The sequence below is a fragment of the Vollenhovia emeryi genome, unplaced genomic scaffold (genome assembly GCF_000949405.1).
Source record: "Vollenhovia emeryi isolate VEMERY1.0 unplaced genomic scaffold, V.emery_V1.0 DF939160.1, whole genome shotgun sequence".
NCBI classification, from domain to species: Eukaryota; Metazoa; Arthropoda; class Insecta; order Hymenoptera; family Formicidae; genus Vollenhovia; species Vollenhovia emeryi.
Window position 1 is genome coordinate 48,205 of NW_011967206.1, and position 22,009 is coordinate 70,213.

Consider the following 22,009-nt stretch of genomic DNA (forward strand, 5'->3'; position numbering starts at 1 on the left):
TGCTAGTTATTCTTGTAAGATAGTTAATTACTTATTAAGAGCGAATGTAAATGAATCGTTAATTTTTATGACAGTCGAAAAAAGGGTGATAAAAATATGAGCGGAGAATAAATTTTGTATTACTTTTCCAGAGTGAATACGTGCGGATTATCTATCTCACGATTAGACTTCAAGAGACCTCGATCCGCCGCAACACAGAAAATTTATGCTTAATTAAAAAATCGGGTGTAATGACAACGGCGCCATGATGCATGTCGCATGCAACCCTTAAGCGTAAGGTGACGACCTCGATTGTGCAGTGTCGTATCGCTTCTGACAATACGCGGAATAATGGTTCTACAGTGACAATACTGTGTGACATGCTCTCTTATAGCTTCCATGAATTTACCGCGACATTATTTAGCGAGGACTTCGAAGACATATTCAAATACAGTTAAGTTTAACATCTTTACCGTTAAGTTTTTTCATTTCGTGGTATTTATTAAGAATATTCACGGACGAGACTAATATTTAATGTTAAGATAAAGCAAATGATAAAGCATATTATTTATTATGTAAAATTAATTTGAAATTAATTTACAGCTAAATATTATATATATATTCATTAAGGAAAAAATATAATTTTGTACACTTAAAAAAGAATGTCTTATATGTATGTATTGATCCGGACCTCTCCCAATAAATTATTTATTGATATTACTTGTCGAGATTACACAATTATCATATATTGTATTTAATATTTATATAATGTATATAATATATATTATATATAAATGTGTACAAATATATAAATAAAAATTAATATATATGTATAGCTTGATAATATTTTATATATAATATATGTATATTAGACAAAACTGCGAAAGATAAAAAATTAAATAATTATATATAAATGATTTATTTCTGAAAATTAAATATTCTTTAAAAACAAGGTTTAGTTTGAAAAGATTTGTCGGATAGCTTTATCCCTTAGTAAGAGTCATTTATTCTTATGTAAAATCTTACGTACATATCTGTTTCTTTCAGACAAGTAACTCTTCTGCTTCTCTTCCCTATATAAAAGAGAAAAAGCACATTATTGACAATGAAAGCAAAGAAAGGAAGGAAGGACACGAAAACGTGTCTAAACGTAATAAATTAGAAGGACGGACGGCGAGAGGGTGGCCGCGGAATTAAACGGCGGGAGAACCACGTGCATCTTGTAAAATGGAGGATGATCTCCCCTACATCATGCAGAGCATCTGCTAAATAGATGACACGCCGGTTGTTATGAGTCTAGTTGTCCTCAGCCTCGCGATGCAGGCGAATCGGGACTAGGATCTATACTTTCTTCGTTTTCTAGTGAAGTTTTTCCACCCCTACCGAATAGAGGAACTTCACGATGAGACGGCAGGCTCTAGAGCTGATCACGGGGCTCCTCGTGGTCCAGCTGCTGCTGCTCTTGCCGGATCAAGTGAACGCCGTGAAGAATCGGTTGAGGAAACAACGATCCAAGCCGCAGCAACATCAAGCTCAGCAAGCTGGCAACGATTATGAATATGATTATTACGGCAACTACGACGAATACGAGGAAAAGAACGGTGAGTGTTCTGTGAGTTCCGAAAAAATTAGACTATGTGACAAATAAAAGAAACAAAAGAGAAAAAGAGAAATTTTTAATTTAACAATACCTTTTTTATTACTTTCTTCCTTATCAGGACGCATACATATATCAGGCAACGTTTAAGAATTTAAAAAAATGATTAATATTAGAATATAAAGAATACGACAAGTCTCGATTCTTGTTTAGTGTGAAAACAAACTTCGATTGACACAATCTGTAGAAAGTTAGTTTATTTCTATAATGAAATTAACACTAAACAAATAAAATTAGAATTGTTTTATAAATAAAACAAAATCTTTCTATTAAGATTAAGTTGAGAGATTAAAGATATTCTTACTTTTCAAAATCTTTTAAAGTTTTGTATCATTTTTTGTGTTGTTTGTCTAATAATGATATTATTGTTCTACTTAATTATCATAATTACAAAGTAATTTTTTCTAGAAATAAGCAAGAATGTAGTTTTAAATGGAGAACAGTTATTCGACAATTGTCTTGAAACTCCGGAAGTCTTGTTGCAGGTCGCAGGTCAATCTCGTTAAGGCGCCATATGAAACAATTAATCTCTTGTTTTAATCAGAGCAATCTAATTAATTTCATTTATTTCAATCTATTAACTGCAAATGCAGTTTAATATGACCCGTAGCTAGAAATGACTTCTGGTTTAGCTTCTACTTCCTCGCGGATGCTAAAGGCGTTATAATACAATGTTCCGATCTTATGGACTTGTGTCAAATTTGCACGATTATTGTTGCAAGAATAAGTTGCGGCTAACGATCATAATCTTTTAGTGTTTTTTCGATTTAGTAACAATATTAAAATTATCTATAGAGACGGCAACAACGGTACCACCATTAGTGTTGCCATCAGCTGTCACGCGACTTTCAGGTAAGCGTGCGAGAGTATTATAATGCAATTCAAATTATTATAATTTTAATAAATTTATAAATTATTATTTCCAATAGTTATTATAGTTAAATCAATTATTATGAGCAATAATACGTAATTATTTAATATAGGATTGTCCGAAACACCGACAGAAACATTCTTGAGACGAGAAACACCTACAGACTTACCGGCTCCCACGACAACTCAATTTTATGATCATGGTATGTGCGTAGTTAATTAAAAAAAAAGATTAATTTTGTAGTGAAAGTGAAAGAGAATAGGTAGATGATTGGAACAAAATTTTTTGTTCGCATTCTCTGAAATCTGATTTTTGACTATTTGCATTCTACGAATTTAGAGAGGACCAGTCCCACATCTGAACGGGATCACTCAGAAAGCACAAACTATTTGGTAATAAAAATAGTTAAGGAAATCGAATTTTGTGGGCAGAGAATAGTGATTGTTAGTGTATTTTCTTCAGGTTTCATCTACTGAAATTTTACCAGGTGAGAGTAACATATATAGTTCCGTGGCTATACCAGGACCACGAGTAAGTAATAGTTTGTAAATTTATAATTATAATAAACAGTTATCTAAAAAATTGTTTGTATAAAAATTTACAAAAGTATATTTACACATTAGGGTGCACCTGGACGACCTGGAGATGTTGGTCGTCCTGGTGATGCGGGATTTCCTGGACAACCAGGTACACCTGGGACTCCCGGATCACCTGGCGCTCCAGGACCTGTACCCGATGTAAGAAAGTTTTATTAATTTAATACTGTTTATTCATTTTTAATATTATTTAAATGGCGATACGCATAAGTCATTTATTATAATAATCTCCCCTAGTAGCACAGCGCATTGGCTAAACATTGGTCCAATGTTGGTCATATTAGAAATGCATTGGCCGATATTGTTCAACGTAAAGCCAATATTGGCCATCGAATAAATGTAAATATTTCACAATAATAATTATTTATAATATTAGATTTATATTAGAAGTGCATTGGCTAATATGTAACAATATAATAAGAATATTGGTCTAATATTACTACAATATTAAACCAATATTACTAAATAGACATATTGGCTAAATAAGAGAAGGGCGTCCATCTTACAATATTGGACCAATATTGAGAATACCAGATTTACATAATTTCCCAATATTGTGTCAATATATTGTGCTACTAGGGTCAATATATATGAGTTACATAATTTATGTAATATTAATATATAATCATTTTAACTTGTAACATATTTATAAATGTCGATTATAATAGGTATCTCTATATTATCGACAATTGGCTTTGTCTCAAGCAAGTGAAGATAAAGGTCCGACAGGTGCAGCGGCGTCATTGTATGGACCAGAGACATTACCTTACATTCAGGCACAAGTAGGCCCGATGGGTCCGCGAGGCCCTCCAGGTAGGCAATATAATACTTGTATAATTTTAATAATTCTTTTGATAATTTTATTTATTCTTATATAATAATCTTTTTTTAATAGCAAGTGTTTTAACAATTTTATCTAATCGATTTAGGTCCGCCTGGTGCTCCTGGTCCTCAAGGTTTTCAAGGTACACGAGGTGAAACCGGTGAATTGGGTTCCTCAGGCCCTCATGGCATGCCAGGTCCTAGGGGTTTACCAGGATTACCTGGAAAGGACGTAAGATTATTTTTAAGTACTTTTATTTATTTAGTTTCTTTGGAATTTTGTGTTTTCCTACATTGATTTATTTAATTTTATTTACAAGTATTTTTTACTGTATTTACATATATGTAAATACATGTATGAAAGTATATTATACATTATATTTAAATGACGTTTTATGTTTTGTTAATGACAGGGTGTCAGTGGAGAAGATGGCGAAACTGGTCCACCGGGATCACCTGGTCCTGTAGGGCCACGTGGTTCTCCAGGGATACCTGGGCTTCCAGGGTTAAAAGGTCATCGTGGCTTTCCAGGTCTGGACGGTGCCAAGGGTGAGCAAGGAGCTCTTGGTGAAAAAGGATCTATGGGTTCGCCTGGGTCGATGGGGCCGGTAGGACCAATGGTACGTAAATGTCACTTTCGGAATTTATATATAATATACAATGTATGTATATATTGTTGCGCCCGCTGGATTGCGATCATCCCGAAGCGCACCACTGTGCGAAGTTGCCGCGGCAAGAAAAAGCTGCGGCCCAATGAGAAATGATTTGTCGATCGATGTCAAAACGATGTCGAATCGACATCGATACCGTCAAATTGACGTCAATACATCGTTTCGACATCGATCGACGAATCATTTCTCACTGGGGGAAGCTTCCCTTGCGGTTTTCCTTGTAAGAGAGGGTATTTCTTTATTTCCTCGCGGCGCGAGTGCGACGAGTGCGCGGGATAGAGAGACGGGCGCGAGCCGGCACAGTGTGCACAACATTCTCCGATGCGCGCCACAATATGTATATGAGATTTAAATAAATTATAAAAATATATGTATAATCATGTAGTAGTACATTTTACTGTTAAAAACATATAAAAGTCATAAAATGCTTTTCTACGCAAATGTTGGTTATCGCTGACGTAGGGTCCAGCAGGACCTCGTGGTGAAAGAGGTAGAGAAGGTCCACCGGGTCCCCCTGGGTTGAGAGGCCTCGATGGAATTGCTGGGCCGCCTGGACAACCCGTAAGCTAATTATTCAAGTTACATACAATTTAGAGATTGATTAAGGCATACTTTAAATATCTTTGAGAAATTCTTTCTAGATGTTGATTCATCTTCATAATGTTTTTGTCTTGTTGATTATGTTAATAAACGTGTATATTAACATTATTTTTAGGGTGCTATCGGTAAACCTGGTTTACCAGGTTTTCCAGGCATTCCTGGAGTTAAAGGTGACCAAGGAGTGCAAGGACCAACAGGAAGTCAGGGTTTGCAAGGTCCGCGAGGTACGACATTTTAATTCTTATTTAAATAATGTTGTTGAGTTTTTAATAAACACTGTTACACTAAGGAGATAGTTGTATTTTTCTTGATTTTAATTAATATTTTATAATAAAGGCGAAAGTGGCCGCCCAGGACAACCTGGTGAAACTGGTCCACAAGGTCCTCAAGGCAAAGATGGAATACCCGGTGAGACGGGTGTCATTGGAGCGATAGGACCCGTTGGTCTGCCCGGTTTTCCAGGTGCTCGAGGTCAACCCGGCACACCGGGCAATTCTGGTGTCCCTGGCGCTAAAGGAGCACCTGTAGGCATACTTAGCATACCATTTAAGAATTATCGAAGTTATTTTTTAGATCATATAAAATCTTGGCGATATTTGTGCAGGGCCTTCCTGGTGAAAGAGGTTTTAAAGGAGATGCTGGAGTGAAAGGTGATGCAGGAATGCCTGGTCCGCGTGGACTTCCGGGACCTCCTGGGACAGAGGGCAAAAGGGGCAAGAGAGGAATGCGTGGACCAATTGGCGCTGCAGGACCGCCTGGAGAACGTGGCGCACTTGGAGCTCGTGGTCTTCCTGGCCAAGATGGTCCTGTCGGGCCTCAAGGTATTGCTTGATATACGTTGTAAAATTTAAGTGTCTATACATATTTAATAATCTTAAATTATAATCATAATTTTTGTATTTTTTATGAATAATAACTTGAATGTTATAAATTGAATTATATTTTGCTATATTCTACTTTTTATAAAAAACGGAATTATAAGTAGAAGAAAAAATTGTTTATATTTTATAATAGTTATTAAAATAATATTTTAATTTATATCTTTGTCCAATGTTACTCATTGTCAGTCCAAATTTTTATTTTTAACTTCAAGCTTTTATTTATGGTAGAATTTAAAAAATTCTCTTAATTTACGACAACATCAGTTACACAACATATTTTACTTTCGTAACATGATAAATACAATAATTACGAGTAATCGAAATTATAAATAATTGTTAGGGCAAACTGGCGATCGTGGTTTTGCGGGACCTGTTGGACCGAAAGGCACCGCTGGAGATCCTGGACGACCTGGACCTGCAGGATTACAGGTATATTACGTAATGTTACGTTAAAAATATTATAATGGATATATAATTATTGAATAAAAATTTCAGGGTGCACGTGGTTTAGTGGGTAGGCCCGGAGCTCCTGGGAAACCAGGCAATCCTGGAGAACGTGGAATTCAAGGTGCGGATGGTAAGCCTGGAGAACAAGGACAATCTGGACTGCAGGGTCTACCAGGACCGTTAGGACCAACAGGGGAGAGAGGCTATCCTGTGATTGATTGTTCATTCCTCTTAATAAAAACATACCAGCTGATACAGTCTAATATAACTTACATACGAAAATATTTTTGTTATATTTTCATAAACAAAACAAAAAGAAAACGTAATGATATGAGTATTAATACAAATATTAACATTGACAAATATTAACACAAATAATATCTTTAATTTTATGATAAGTTTTCAAACTTTTATATTAGGGAGAACGAGGAAAAGATGGTGAGCCAGGCAATCCAGGTCCTCCTGGTCCGAGAGGAGATATCGGTAAAGAAGGAGCTCCAGGAACACAGGGTCCACCAGGTCCACCGGGAAATGATGGCGTGCGAGGTTCTCCGGGATCTATAGGTCCTAGAGGTTTTCAAGTACGTAACATAGAAATCACATTATGTAAAAGAGACTGTATTTCTCATAACGTGAAGGATGAAGCGATGTAATGCAAATAATGTAAATAAATCTTGCACTTTTCACAGGGTCTTCCAGGAGTTGCCGGTAATCCGGGTGTTCCAGGCAAGGACGGAGAAGCAGGAGTACAAGGACGTCCCGGTCCGCCGGGAGTAATCGGCAATAGAGGCGAGCGAGGACTTCCGGGAGAAAGAGGACTCACGGGAGCTCCTGGATCTGTGGGTCCTAGAGGAGAAACCGGGGAATCTGGTGCTGATGGTCTAATTGTATGTTATCATTATTTATTTATCTATTTATCTATATAAGTATGTCATTACATATAAAAGCGTTCAAAGTTACGACAAAATTTTTTATATAATTGAAAATAAAAGTGTTTGCAATATGTTAATTTTTATTCTTTAAAATTAATTTTAATAAAAATAATAAACTTTTAAATTAAACTAGTAAGAATATTCTTAAAGTCGCCAGAAGTAATTAATAAATTAATAACATCAGTGATTTTTGTTGACCGTATTTGGCAATTAAAATTCTTACTCTTTTTAAATTTGAATGTAACTTTCTATTTACAGCAAATTTATGAATTATCTGATTCATTGGCTTTAAACATTTTATACGTATTCGATTATACATAATGTATATTATATATTACTATGAAAAATATGAATTTTATTTATTTATATTCGTATTATATTCTATATATTTTTATATATATTTCAGGGTTTACCAGGACTTAAAGGAGATAAAGGAAGTGTTGGTTCACCGGGATTACTAGGACTTCCTGGTGTGAGAGGATTATCCGGAGAACCTGGACAGAAAGGAGAGAGGGGTACACCTGGACCAATCGGCCCCGAAGGTCCATCAGGTAGTATTTAATGTTACTTATAGTTAAATCAGCATTATTTAAATATATTTGTTGAATATTAACATCTAATACAATATCTTTATTAAAGAATATTAATATTACTTTCATTTAAATATGACAGGACATATTGGAGAGCGTGGTCTACAAGGAGAAGTTGGACCTCCTGGCTCTCCCGGAGAACCAGCTGAACGAGGCGATCCAGGTCCTCCTGGTTCTATTGGAGAGACCGGCGCACCTGGAAATCCAGGAGAGAGAGGACCTCATGGATTACAGGGCTTGCAAGGTTTTCCAGGTCCACAAGGATTAATTGGACTTCCTGGTCTGAAAGGCGATCGCGGTTATCCGGGTTTAAAAGGAGAACAAGGAAATCTGGGACTTCCTGGTAATAAACAAGTAATTCTAAATTGATATAATTAATAATTATATCAAATAATTACTAAATAACTAATAAATATTTTAATAATACTTTCAATAAATTGTTTATGAAATATTTTATGTTATTATATATAAATATAATTATATTACTCATTATTTATTACAACATATATATATAATTAGTTATTTAGTTATTATTTAGTTATTATTTATATACTGTACATACATATACATGTCATATTTAATATATTACGTACTGATATTTGCATAATAGTACGTAATGAAATTATTTTTATATGTACACAAAATATATAAATTATTGTACCTTGATTAACAGGCAGTCGCGGCGAAGCCGGATTACCTGGACCAATTGGACTTACCGGTGCTAAGGGAATTAGAGGTGAATCTGGTGCACGAGGTGAACCTGGTTTAATGGGGCCACCTGGTATCACGGGACATGTTGGACCATCAGTAAGTCATTAAACTCCCGAGTCATATTAAAGTTTTATAAACTGATGGGACGAGTATATTCTGTAAGATAAATAAAACATTGAACGGGCTAAAGAATGAAGTGTTGAACTAAAAATGTTATAGGGACCCCCAGGAAATGTGGGACCATCTGGTGCTCCTGGATTGCCCGGTATTAAAGGCGACACTGGCGATATTGGACGTCCGGGAAATCCAGGTCCGATGGGTAACCCTGGTCCACCTGGAATAGATGGAATTAAAGGCGAAAGCGGATCCTCAGGTCCTCAGGGGCCGATGGGTTCTCAAGGACCACAAGGTTCGCCTGGCGAGAGAGGAACACCAGGTTTACCTGGTTCTGCTGGTCCTATAGGAAACAGAGGATTACGCGGAGCTCCCGTAAGTAAAAATATATACTTAAACAAGTTTCTCTGTATTTAATTACTTATATTTTTATTATATGTCTTTATTATACTATTATATATATATAAATTTGTAGCATTTATACATATAATATATGACATAAATATAATTATCATGTAGTACAAGTTGTTTATTAAATACTTTGATAAAAAATAATTTATCTTTATTGCAGGGTGAAACGGGGCAACCTGGAAAACCAGGAACGGAAGGTCCAGCCGGACCTCCCGGGTTGATAGGCCCTCCAGGTCTTCCTGGACATATAGGAGAAGCAGGGCCGGAAGGACCAATTGGAAAACCAGGACCCCCAGGTATAGGAGGTCGACCAGGTGATAAAGGACCGCCTGGAGTACCTGGTGCTACAGGGTCGTCAGGACCTCCTGGAATACCAGTGTGTTATGATTTTTACTCTCTCTTTTATTTCTTATATAGTATATATAATAAATATAATAAAGTACCAGCATATCAGTAATAATTTATTTCTTTTAATAGGGACCACTTGGACCTACTGGACCTACCGGACTTACTGGAGAACGTGGCTTGAAAGGTGAAACAGGACCGCAAGGTGTGGAAGGTCCACAGGTAATATACTTTCAATTAAATTAATGTATCTTTAATCATTTGATTAATTAATTAAAAATAAATTTTTAAATATTTCTTTAAATTAATTCTAAACCAACGTTCAAGAAAAATTAAATCTCTTCTAAGTATAAATAACTTACATGTAAATTTAATCCTGTACACATCTATAACATTTTAGGGACCACGAGGGAAACCTGGCCCTACAGGTCTTGAAGGTACGAAAGGGGATCGTGGAGAAGATGGGCAGAAAGGGGCCAAGGGACATCGAGGATTTACTGGTTTACAAGGTTTACCTGGGTCTCCTGGTTTAGTAGGAGAAAAAGGTATACCTGGTTTGGCAGGATCTCCTGGTAAAGACGGAGAGCCAGGTATTAGAGGTAATCCTGGACGGGAGGGCAATCCAGGACCTATCGGACCTGGAGGTAATCCCGGACCCAGAGGTCCACCTGGGGAAGAAGGTCGACATGGACTAACGGGTCCTGCAGGACCACCTGGACCTCCTGGTCCTCCTGGAGAAGTAGGTTTCGGTTACGATGCTGCATCTCTAGCAGCGCTTCTAGGTATGTTTCAATTGACTCAAATAATGGTATGTTTTTCTAGAGGTGATCTAATTAATTAGCAAATATTACATAATATTAAACATGTCTAAAGTTATCACAACATCGGAATCAAATGTTCTTTTAGATTTACTTAGATTTTTCTGTTATTTAATTTCTTTTCAATGTAATAAAAATAATCAAATTAAAAACTATTTAATAAATTATCGATTATTATAAAGTTGAAAAAATTGTTTATTATAGGGCAAGGCCAAACTAAAGGACCAGATCCACTTGGTGATGAACCGCCAAGAATGTTTGGTAAAGATATCACCGAAAAAGAACGAAGAGAATTACTTTTGAAGGCTTACGAGAATCTAAAATCGTCGTTCCAAAAATTAGTGAAGCCAGATGGTGAAAAGAATTCGCCTGCTAAAACCTGTCGAGATCTATTTATTGCTTACCCGGACAAATTATCTGGTGAATCTTAAGAAACTTCTATACTCTCAGTTCATTTTAATTTTTGAATTTTGTGTCCTAGAAATTAAAAATGTAAAATATGTAAAATAATATAAAAGAGTATTAGATATGTATATGACAATTTATTAAATTTCTCAGGAAAAATTCAAGTTAAAGAAAATTTTAATTAAAATCGCAAATATTAAAAGCACAGATTAAGAGTGATAAAAGTATAGTACTAATACACTTCGTATTTTAATATTAAAATTAATATAAACGTGTGCATCATTAACAGGCGAGTACTGGATTGATCCAAACGAAGGAGATGTTCGAGACGCGATCTTGGTGTATTGCGATGCTGAGAAGCGTGCAACTTGTATTCTACCGAATCCATCGCGTTTACCAGAAATCACTCACATCACTGATCAACAGGAGACCTGGCTAAGCGAGATAGATAGCGGCATGAAGGTTGCATTATATTCTATGTACTCTAATTCTGGGTTTTAATTGTTGCAACAAAAAATATAACACTTTACTAGATAAATGTTTATAAAATAAATTTAATTATTTTAGATTACATACAAGGCAGACAGTAATCAAATCGGTTTCTTGCAATTGCTCTCGAAACACGCGAATCAGAACATCACGTATTATTGCAAAAATAGTGTGGCCTACTTCGATTACGAGAAAAAGACATACAGAAAGGGTTTGAAGTTTTTGGCTTGGAATGACATTGAATTGACACCACGAGGCAATCAGCGTCTTAGATATGAGATGATAATGGATGAATGCAGGGTAAGCCAATTCTCAAATATAATATAATATAGTTTTAACATTGCAATTTTATTTCAATTTAATCATTCTATTTTTACCTTGAAAACAGAAAATCTAAAAATATCATTAAAAAAAATATTTTTTTATTTTATATTTTAATAATTTTCTAATTTCATAAATAAGTAAAGTTACTTATTATTTTGTTAAATTCGACTCAAGTCATATTAGAATACAGACACTTGTTTAAACTTCAGTAGAGCCTGATCTACAATGTGCTCTTTGCATCTAGAAACATTGTATTTTGTAGCCAATAGATACGTTCTAAAATTTATTCGTATATTTGCAGGTCCATCAAAATCATTGGGGTAAAACTGTTATTTCATACGAAACGGACAAACCTGTGAGACTTCCTATCTTAGACGTGGCTTTGCGAGATATCGGAAAAGCCGAACAGAGCTTTTCCATAGAGATTGGTGCAGCTTGTTACGATTAAGACAAAATACGACCTTGCGACTGTTATCTCATGCCTAGAACACCGTCACGTTTCATTGTATAATCTTGAGAAAACAATTTTCTTCTAATTTTACGAAAATGACGGTATGTCAATTTTATCTCAAGTGGCAGTTAAACATCACTTAATTTAATCCATAATGGTTCTGTGTCGCTATTTTACTCAAATTCTCAAGAGTAATAAAAACTATTTAGGGATATTTAATAAAATTTTCTCTTAAGTTAATTACAGAATCTCTTCTTCCTAGGACGAATGCAAAGTTAAATTTAACAAAGATACGAAAGACATATATCACTCGGATATTTTATATATTATATAATATATATATTAATTTTTAAAAAATTCTCAGAGTACTTAAACGTTACTCAATCAAGTATTAGATGCCTAACTACTGACGTATAAAAGCATTTGCGCTACAACTGGATTTAGTTTATTTAATGCGCACAGTGCCAAAGTATTTTTGTGTACATAATAATAAATAAAAGTTTCATTTATGCCATTTTTACTCCGTGCAGCTATTTAGGAAAAATAAAATTGTGCACAATCAAAGTTACGCCTGTACAGTATTTCGTTAATAGCCCTCCGCGTCGAGATCTCTTGTAGTGCTCAATGTCTTTCGCTAACTTATAATGTTTTATTTCTTCCCGCGACGTATTAATATCTCTTAATGGATCCTAATTCCAGTATATTTCCTTTAATTAGACAGAGCGAAGTTCTTCATAGTAAATTATCTCTTCTCTCGTTCCCCTTCGCCTTTGTATATAAACTATGAATGTTGCCTCAGCAACGTAAAAAGGAGCGCGCCGAAAAGAACGTATTCACTTTAACTAAAGGCCCATTAAAAGAAATATGCGGGAACTACATTATCTGCTGAATAAGTTCCATTTAATCATGGATTCCATCCTATAGCTACTGTTGACGCATGCGTGGATGGAACTTTCCTCGTCACATCAAACACGCCGACCAGTGCTGTATCAAAACTATGTGACACCCGGCGTGAGAACGAAATCTGCACTACGCGTATACAAAATTTACGTTCGCAGTTATGTTCCCAAATTGATATTCCGTCAAGGAAAAATGAAAAGTCAGGATGACGTCAATTTGATGTCACATCGACCATTTTCCTTGGTTCCTTTGTTTAAAGCGATATCAACGGTAAAAAGCGGTAAAAACATTTCCAAAATATATTTATTATTCAATCTTAACTACATATTATAAATTTATTATACATTTCTTTTCCAACGCTGTTAACATACATCGTTAAAAGTATCACGTTAATTATAGAAAACACACTCGGTGCTTCTTTTTGCTTGTATTAAACGCCACAATTGTACACAAGTATCGTGCAACGATTACTGCATCAATTATGTAAGACTTACAATTTACACCACAACGATACTGCAATACATTTATACTATAATTTTTTACAAAAGAAATTCACAACGTCATCGACTACGTGTATTTCGACGCCTGGGTAGGAGGCATGTAAGTTTCCGCGTGAAAAAATTGCACGTCCACCATTACGACCCATGAAATTATTACATTCGCGCGAAACTTCTCGTTTTATTTATATATGCTTCCACTCTAGGAGCAAAGATACACTATCGCTACCCTGATCCAACCGATGCCATCCTCCGGCCACTCGTCCGCGAACGCGATGGCGAAGGGCGGACGGGGAGAGCGACCACGGCGATGCCGCGCGGTGCCGCGCGGCAGGGCCTTTACTCCCGTCAATTCAGTCGTACTCCAACGGCGCTCGCGCTACGGGTGCTCGTGTCGTTGATTGTGCACAGTGTGGAACTACTCGCGTTCGAGGAGCGTCCCACGTTCCCGGGAGAGACGCGAGTCCGCGAGGGTCATAGCTGCGTTAGCGGCGCGCTCGCACGCGGTCGACTCGACGGTAACACCCAGGTAACAACGGGTCGCAAAATACACGTGGCAGTGTGGCTCCTCTCGCTCTCGACCGCGCTCCGGCCCGCCGGACGGCCGCGCCGTGCCTTCCTGCGTTTTATCGATCCCCGGTGGAGCCCCCATTTTTTCGCGCGCGATCCTTCCCACGGCGAGCACGGGGTAAAAACCGGCCGCCTGAAAAGGCGTCCGCGCCATATACGAGTCCTGCCCTCCGGGTCGCCACCGACCCGAAGAGTGGAAGGCCTCCTGCCGCTCATTACCGCGGCGTCGGCGGCTCGTTGCGTTTAATCGTTATTGCCCCCGGCGACGAAGGAGCTATTCGGAGCGGCGGCTGTTAGGGCGATATTGGATCGACGTTTCGAAAGAGTTTCGCCGGGGGACCGTTGAATTTTCATGAAAATGTGTGGCGCCGCGTGTAATATCCCGGAAGCCTTAAATTTGTAACAAATATGCGTAATTTGATTGTGACAAACAGATTTTTGTGGTCTTACATCGTGAGACAGTTTGCGCGCTTTTTTTTTTCTTTTGTCGCTACTCTTACTACCGGGTAGGCATTGGAGCAGCTACTTGGTGCTTCACCTTTCCGCGTTATTCTATAATATCGTATCACGAAGAATTAAATTGAATTAAATTAATTTAAATCCCACGGTCCGCCACGATTATAAATGGATCCGATCTGCAATTATTAATTGAATAGGAAAGGCTTTGTGATCGATATAATTGCGACAATTAGGATCGCGGTAAAGTTGAATTCGCGTTTGCGAAGGAAACGCGTAGCCGAGAAGAGCGATGGTATTTTTTTTCCCCCCTTCGGCGCGACTTCGGCGATAAATCGAACTGTCGTTTGGCGACGTGACATTTATGTTTACCCGCTGACACATTGGCGAATACGGCTTTTCATTGTGAGTCGACGTTCGCGCGGGTGACAACGTGTGTTTTCTCACCGACGCAAAATTAGACGCGGCAACTCTGCCAAATTCAGGCGTACGCGTGTACGCCGCGGAAAAGGTGTGACTTATCAATCCGTTTTGTCAGACTACCCACGAATACCGTGACGTGGGGAAATGCGCGTCGAGCGCGTCGTAAATTTATCTTACGTATAATTAGTCGCCTTCGTCCACGTGACGTAACGGAGGACGAGCCACCGTACGATAAGTACAAATTATCAGATAATTTCAGCGCGAACATATGAGTTTTCGATAGACGAGACCTTGAAAAACGAAAAAGAAGGAAAACTAGAAAGTGTATTATTTCGCGAACAAAAGCGCCGAGCGACTCGAAGGTTAACGTAATGATATTGTTATCGAATTTTACGTAAAACGAATTGCGAGCGTTACGGTGTTACACGTTGTTTTTACACGGAGAGAATTTTCTTCAACAATTTGTCCTGAAAATATTGTAATCGTGGGACGACACGGCATTTCAAAGAATTTTATGAGAGTTCTGTGAAATTTTACCATACATTTCACTAGTAATTATACTTACAATTAGTACACATTTTCTTAGTAAAATGTATTGTAAAATTTCGAAAAACTCTTATAAAGTTCTTCAAGATGCCGTGTTCTACGATTACATAATTTTCAGTGCAAAGTCCAAGAGAAAATTCTCTCCGCGTACGAGCATTGATAAATTAATTAAAGGGCAAAATTTCGTCTAATAAAACCGAACCGTGAAACTTCGCTGGTAAAAGAAGGTCGCGAATTTATCAATATTGAATTTCACCGTTTCGTGTTTCTTCCATAATTTCGTGGCTGATTGTTGTTATCACGTGAGCAAACGTACGATCAATGACGTAATGTTTTCCCGCAATTGTACGCTTATTGCGTGAATTACATAAGGTCGCGAATAATTGCTTTTCGCGGAAGCTCGAAATAGCCCATTTGAAATGTCTAACACGACTCTGACGACAGCCTGAACATTATTACAAATTGCGCGATTGCAGAGTTATCTGTTATCGCTTAGCTTTTCTTACCGATAGAATCTTTCCGATTGAAATAATCCTCGTTTTGCAAAAATACACCGCAGACAGCTGTGTGAACGAGTGTCATAATACGTGTCAGCGAGTTGTGTGATTAATTTTATCGACCGTCCGTAGATACGCAATCGAAGTGATTCACACACTCACAAGTCGAACAATGTGTTTGCGAGCGCGAAATCTGCACCCGGAAGTGCCCTGTTAAGACAATTTGGAATAAAGTGCTCTCTCATTGGTAATAGAAATACCAGACGCAGGGACGTTTCCATAGGAAGGAACGTTCGATTTATTAGTTTGCAAATTGAAGGGTTTGCAGATAATTATCTATGGTTTTCAGGGAGCTGGGAAGAACGAATTTGAATTTCATTTTTACAATTTAAAGTCACGCGCTTTCTTTTTCTCGAGCTTATAAAATTTTTCAATTAACTTTACATCCTTCGTGGTACCAAAGTTTACTTGCTGTGCGAAGGATTGGCGACGAAAGAAGAATTTCTACTTACCAATTTATTCTTAAAAAATGTTATAAATTTACCCACGTGCGCGCAGACTGAATTGTCTAAAAGATTTGGAAAATTAATGATTAAATCACACAAATGACCGCGACGAACGTATGTAATTATTACGCGCCACATTACGCAATGTTAACGTAAGTGATATGAAAAAGTCCGACTTTCGAGCTACAATGGACCATTCCAAATGATTATTTTAATTTATAATTATATAATAATTGAAGTTGACAAAATACGACATTGTTTTATACACATTATAGTTACCCGCTCTAACGACTAGTCATGTAATAAAGCACTTCTTATGATGGCTGTTTACACGTCTGTAATTAAATACGAGGGTTCATATACCCGTATGACATTGCAGCGTCAAGTAGATAACACTTGGTTTCATATTTTTTTTTTCTTATCTCGTGTCCGATGCGCGATTAGCAAACAAAGGATTAAAAGTAACTTAAAGAGATCCAGCGTTGAAAGCGCAGTGTCAATGAGGAGAAAGCCCTAGATAAATGCCTCGGGAGTATTGCACTCGAGGCGCAGGTCGGTCGTTGAACGTTAAAATCTGGCAGACTTATCGTACTTTTTCATATCGCTTACGTTAATATTGCATAACATGACACGTAATAATTACATCCGGCGCGGTCGTTTTCGTGATTTACTCGTTAAGTTTTTTAAATATTTTCCAAGTCTTTTTTAGGCAAATCAGTTCGCGCACACGTGGGTTAACTGTAACATAATTTTTTTTTAAATAAATCGGTAAGTAGAAATTTAACGATCCGGTCTTCGCTAAACTTAATAAGAAGTTTACGACATTACTGAAAATGTCGATTAATCTTTTCACTGTGAAATAATAAAGATTAAATGAGGAATGAAGATGCAAATAGGGCAAGGAAGAAAATAGGAAGATCGGAGTGTTCGAGATAACTTTTTGTTTCTATATTTTTTTACAATAATTAATGTGGACACGGTAATAGTTTCAAACGTTTGCTAGTTTACCAATTAACGTATCCTTTCCGAATTTCTCAACGTACAGCTAATTAGATAACTTTGTTAGTAACTCGCAGTTTCTCAAAAGATACAATCGACTCTCACATATACACTGAGAAAAATTTCCATCGGATAAACAAATTAAATAGTATTTCCCGTGGTTAATTTTTCCGATTAACCCTTCCGATTAAATTGTCTATATATCCGATGAAATTTGACCGAAAAACCGATCATATTCTTCATCGGATATATCCGATTGTTGTTATGTATTGGATTATCCGATTATATTTCATCGGATATTTTTCTCAGTGCAGATTTATCAAGTGCGCATATAGCATTACGCAAGTTTGAGCAATTCTAATGTTATGACTGATGAAATATGTATAAGGACAAGCATGTACAATAGACGTCAATACAGCGACTTTAAATCCAATAAGCAATTTACGACATTACTGAAAATGTCGATTATTCTTTTTACTGTGAAATAATAAAGATTAAATGAGGAATGAAGATACACGAGAAAAAGAAATTATGTATCAACAAGATCAGTGTAATTGAAATAAAATCGTTGAAACAACTGATCAGTATTAATGAATAAAAAACATCAGACAGTTATCTTAATAATCCGGATATTTAGTTGAATACTTTAAATTAAAATCCATAGCAAATACAATTGCGTGAATTATTTATGTTTGTGGCAGTCCGTGACGTTTAATTCAATCAACTTAATTCTTTTTAATTCAGCAGCAATGTTTTTTCTGTGTACAAATAGGGCCAGGAAGAAAATAGGAAACTTAATAAAATAAACAAACGAGAGCGCCTTTAGGTCCAAGCAAGCTGTATTGGTAGCCCAATAATTGTAATCGAAAATATGAATTCGCATTTTAGATAAAGTGGTAAATTATATATCGCCAGTAATTTAAAACCAATTTTCATAAGATTCAATGACCTACACTGGCTAGTGTTTTTATTAAAAAACCAATTACAACGTTTCGGCCCCGGACTTGGGCCCTTTTCAAGTGTTCTTAGTGATAATTACTGCGTCATTATTCAATCATTTGGTCAATACCATTCCACTGTGACGAAATATTGGTCAAGTTAATTTCCAATTCTTTGTTAGAAGAAAGGTGAGTTCGTTTAAAGTACCACATGTTCGCACAATCATGTCCGGATCAGAACTGTTCCGGATCAAACCAGTTCTGATCCGGACATGATTGTGCGAACATGTGGTATTTTAAACGAACTCATCTTTCTTCTAACAAAGAATTGGAAATTAACTTGACCAATATTTCGTCACAGTGGAATGGTATTGGCCAAATGATTGAATAATGACGCAGTGATTATCACTAAGAACACTTGAAAAGGGTCCAAATCCGGGGCCGAAACGTTGTAATTGGTTTTTTAAATAAAAACACTAGCCAGTGTAGGTCGTTGAATCTTATGAAAATTTGCATTTTAGATTACAATTGACTAACATCTTGCTTGGACCTAAAGACGCTCTCGTTTGTTTGATTTATATCACACTAGTCCCATTTAACTCTATTTGTTAATAAAATAAGGATACTTAAAATTAATTAGAATAAAAAAATAGCTAGGGAGAGACTGTTCTACTACGTTTTTCAATTATTCTCGCTCTTCATCTTTCTAACACGATGCCTAGATTTATCAATATACAGTTTTATTAACTTTGCGACTTTGACTCTCGTGGATCGATTCGTTCCGACCCCTCGACTGGAGCATTGACGACATCTTGCGTAACTGAATTACACGGGTATTTCAGAGATTTATCTCTCTTCCGCTAAGTGGATAAATTTCTTAAGGTCTGTATCCACGATGCTAGAACTTGGTCCAAGTTCCGAGAAATGGGTAATCAACGTGCGGCTATTCCATAAAAGCTGCGAGTCGATTGGCTACACATTTCTCGAAATTAGAACTTGGACCAAGTACCCAGCATCGTGGACACAGGCCTTAAAGAGCATAATACGAGCAAATTTGCTCTATACTTCATATTCCTAGAAGAAAATAAACGGAAACATCTGAAACGTAGAAGAGAATTAATTTACTGGACGCAAACGCGAGAATGGAAAGATCAATTTCCCAAAATATTTTCGTTCAAACAGATTTCTCGTCAGAGTACAATCTTCATCTGTCATCGGGAAATTGACGGCGAAACTCCACGTGGATTTCTCAGGCTCCTCGGGCGCGTGCCTGCTCCAGTTTAGAGTTCGCGCTGTCACTCTTCCTTGGTCCAACACGTGGTCACGCGACGCAACATTGCGCAAGCCCGGACTACTCCGATATCGCGATTTAAATATAGAAATCGCCGGTCGGCGTACGTGCCGCGAGCGTAACAGCGGATGCCGCGTGTTCTTTTTGCAGGCATCCTCGTGACCGAGGTATCCCCGGAGGACGTCGACGCGCGTCAAACGCGTAGGTGGCAAAGGTGGAGGAGCGTCCATCGCGACTTGGAGGCTCGCGGGCACGCGACATGACGCAACGCGGCCGCCAGCGAATCGATTGAACGCCGAAAAGCGGGAAAGCGAAACCGGCCTCAGTCGCGAAGTCGACCGCCGATCGATGAGAATCCGAGCCTGACTGCGCTGAGGAAAACGAACGTGCGAATCTACTTTCCTCTCCGCCGGCACCGCGCGCACAGCATCTCGTTCTCACACTGATAACGCACTTGCGATAACGTACGTTCGCGGCGAGCAGCGAAAATGGCCCTCTTCCGGAAGTTCAACGGTAAGTACTGGTCAATTGATGGATCATTAACTGCATGTGACGAGCCGATCTACCGATTTGGTCTATTCATTGGACTATTCATTTTTGTTGCTTTATACTACGAATAGGTTTTCAATTTCTACCTTCATTAGTTTGTTTCATCGTTAAGACGTTTCGAAGAAACATATTGTTTCAGTATTTATTAGATGATGTACTGGTATCGTAAGCACCATGTGCTATAAATGCAAATGTACCTTCGACTAATAAAGTCGTAATCTTACTTTCATACATAAATCATTTTTGCGTGTCTAAAAATATCAAGATATGAATCTATAATTGGAATTTAAACTATACCGGTTTCAATTTTTCGCTAACAAATGTCAGTGCTCGATATCTTCGCCAATATATATTGGCTAGTATCCCTCGGAGTTCAGTAAACAAATTCCGAAGTCGCATATATACTTTCGCGCAGTCAAATATAGAATATATAGATCTGACTTGGTCACAAAAAATGCCATTGCACACGTTGAAAAACAAAACAAAAAGAACTACAATTTCCTCGAAACTTCTTTAATATGAAAGATGCCTGTTTCTTATTTGTACCAATATTTCCTAAGAGAAAGACTTTATCTCCTTCACCACATTATTTCTCGGATGAGAGATGTTATGAAGTAATTTCCGTACATGTCGCGCAATTAGCGATGTGTGCAGATTTGAATTACTCTATTACAGTTACAAAACTTCCTAAGTGATAAGCATCATTGAAAATGATAAGCATTATATAACCGCACTTGCGTGCGCGCACTTTTATGCATAAATCTCAGGGATTGATAGCCAACGCGCTATATCGAACGATCAACGCACGACTTCGCGACGTGTCATTCCGATCCGGACGGAAATTTAAATTAGCAAACATCGCGCGTCGCATTATGCGAACGCGTACGCCGCGTCACCGTGCAATGCATTGGTATTTTTCCGAAGCTTCATCCAAGCGCTTCCGAGTCTTCAATTTCATTCAAACTGTTTGTAACTCGAGCCGCTATTTTGTGCCGTTCACTTTGCAGAAATAGACCTATGGAATAGGCAGGTTACTCGTCCACGGTCATCCAACGCTGGCACATTTTCTGTTCTTAAAAAAAATGTATATATATAATACGAACCAATATTTATAGTACGCACGATTTATCGAAGTTGGTCGATATGCACAAAGTGCGCCAGAAACGTCAACCTAGATATTGAACGATGATTTTCTCTTTGAAATATTGTAAGTCAGATAATATAACGAATTTGGAAAGAGTCAATTTCTTAATTTAGGTTTTATGAAATTTTAACGAAAACTATCATTTATAATTTTTTATTTGTTAAGATTTAAATTCTTTTAATTGAATTAAAATTTTTTAATTTGTATTCTGTTTTCACTTTTAGCAGTTTCTTTTCTAGTTTTTCCACCTTTTAATATTACAAATTTCGACAATGCAATCTTTAATTAAGATTATTATAAAATTTCATTTTGAAGCTATAAGCTAACGTAAGAAAGAGTTTCGTTTTCTATGTAAAACACTTAAAATTTAGTTCGACAGATTTCTTATTAATAAAATAATTGCAACGGTAGATCTTGGACACACTATATACTTACGGCTCTATAGGATGTTAATGAGGTGAATGACTTGCGTTGAGCGCGTAGAAAATTACCTGGAAGACTATATCGTAAATGTGATCTTGCTGTCTAAATATATTTTATATGAGATCTCTGTGTGAATGAATGAGCGAGAGAGAGAGA

At 37.1% G+C, this 22,009-nt stretch overlaps 2 protein-coding genes across 4 annotated transcripts in view; both read left to right on the plus strand.

The window, feature by feature from the left end:
- Positions 1 to 1,381: 1,381 nt before the first annotated feature.
- LOC105564766 (fibril-forming collagen alpha chain-like) lies at positions 1,382 to 12,445 on the plus strand. The gene is made up of 28 exons (XM_012017414.1): positions 1,382 to 1,580; positions 2,432 to 2,488; positions 2,620 to 2,709; positions 2,847 to 2,899; positions 2,970 to 3,038; positions 3,131 to 3,244; positions 3,772 to 3,916; positions 4,033 to 4,157; positions 4,339 to 4,545; positions 5,059 to 5,157; positions 5,312 to 5,420; positions 5,533 to 5,720; positions 5,801 to 6,017; positions 6,418 to 6,506; positions 6,573 to 6,734; positions 6,944 to 7,105; positions 7,214 to 7,411; positions 7,863 to 8,007; positions 8,129 to 8,389; positions 8,720 to 8,853; positions 8,977 to 9,246; positions 9,443 to 9,658; positions 9,760 to 9,849; positions 10,028 to 10,409; positions 10,650 to 10,865; positions 11,140 to 11,312; positions 11,418 to 11,639; positions 11,965 to 12,445. Exons 1-28 carry the CDS (start codon positions 1,382 to 1,384, stop codon positions 12,109 to 12,111), a joined length of 4,539 nt encoding a protein of 1,512 aa, XP_011872804.1. The 3' UTR covers positions 12,112 to 12,445.
- A 1,383-nt stretch (positions 12,446 to 13,828) lies between these two features.
- The window catches only part of LOC105564678 (sialin-like), a 19,713-nt gene continuing 11,532 nt past the window's right edge, over positions 13,829 to 22,009 (plus strand). For 2 of the 3 annotated variants that reach the window (XR_001009144.1, XM_012017225.1), the window contains exons 1-2: positions 13,829 to 14,040; positions 19,888 to 20,250. Coding sequence is in view for 2 of the 3 variants with exons in the window: in XM_012017225.1 (XP_011872615.1) it covers positions 20,226 to 20,250 (25 nt within the window). In the remaining variant the exon portion in view is untranslated. Of the gene's footprint in view, positions 14,041 to 14,952; positions 15,049 to 19,887; positions 20,251 to 22,009 lie in introns of those variants that run through there. The other variant, XM_012017226.1, reaches the window with a different exon arrangement.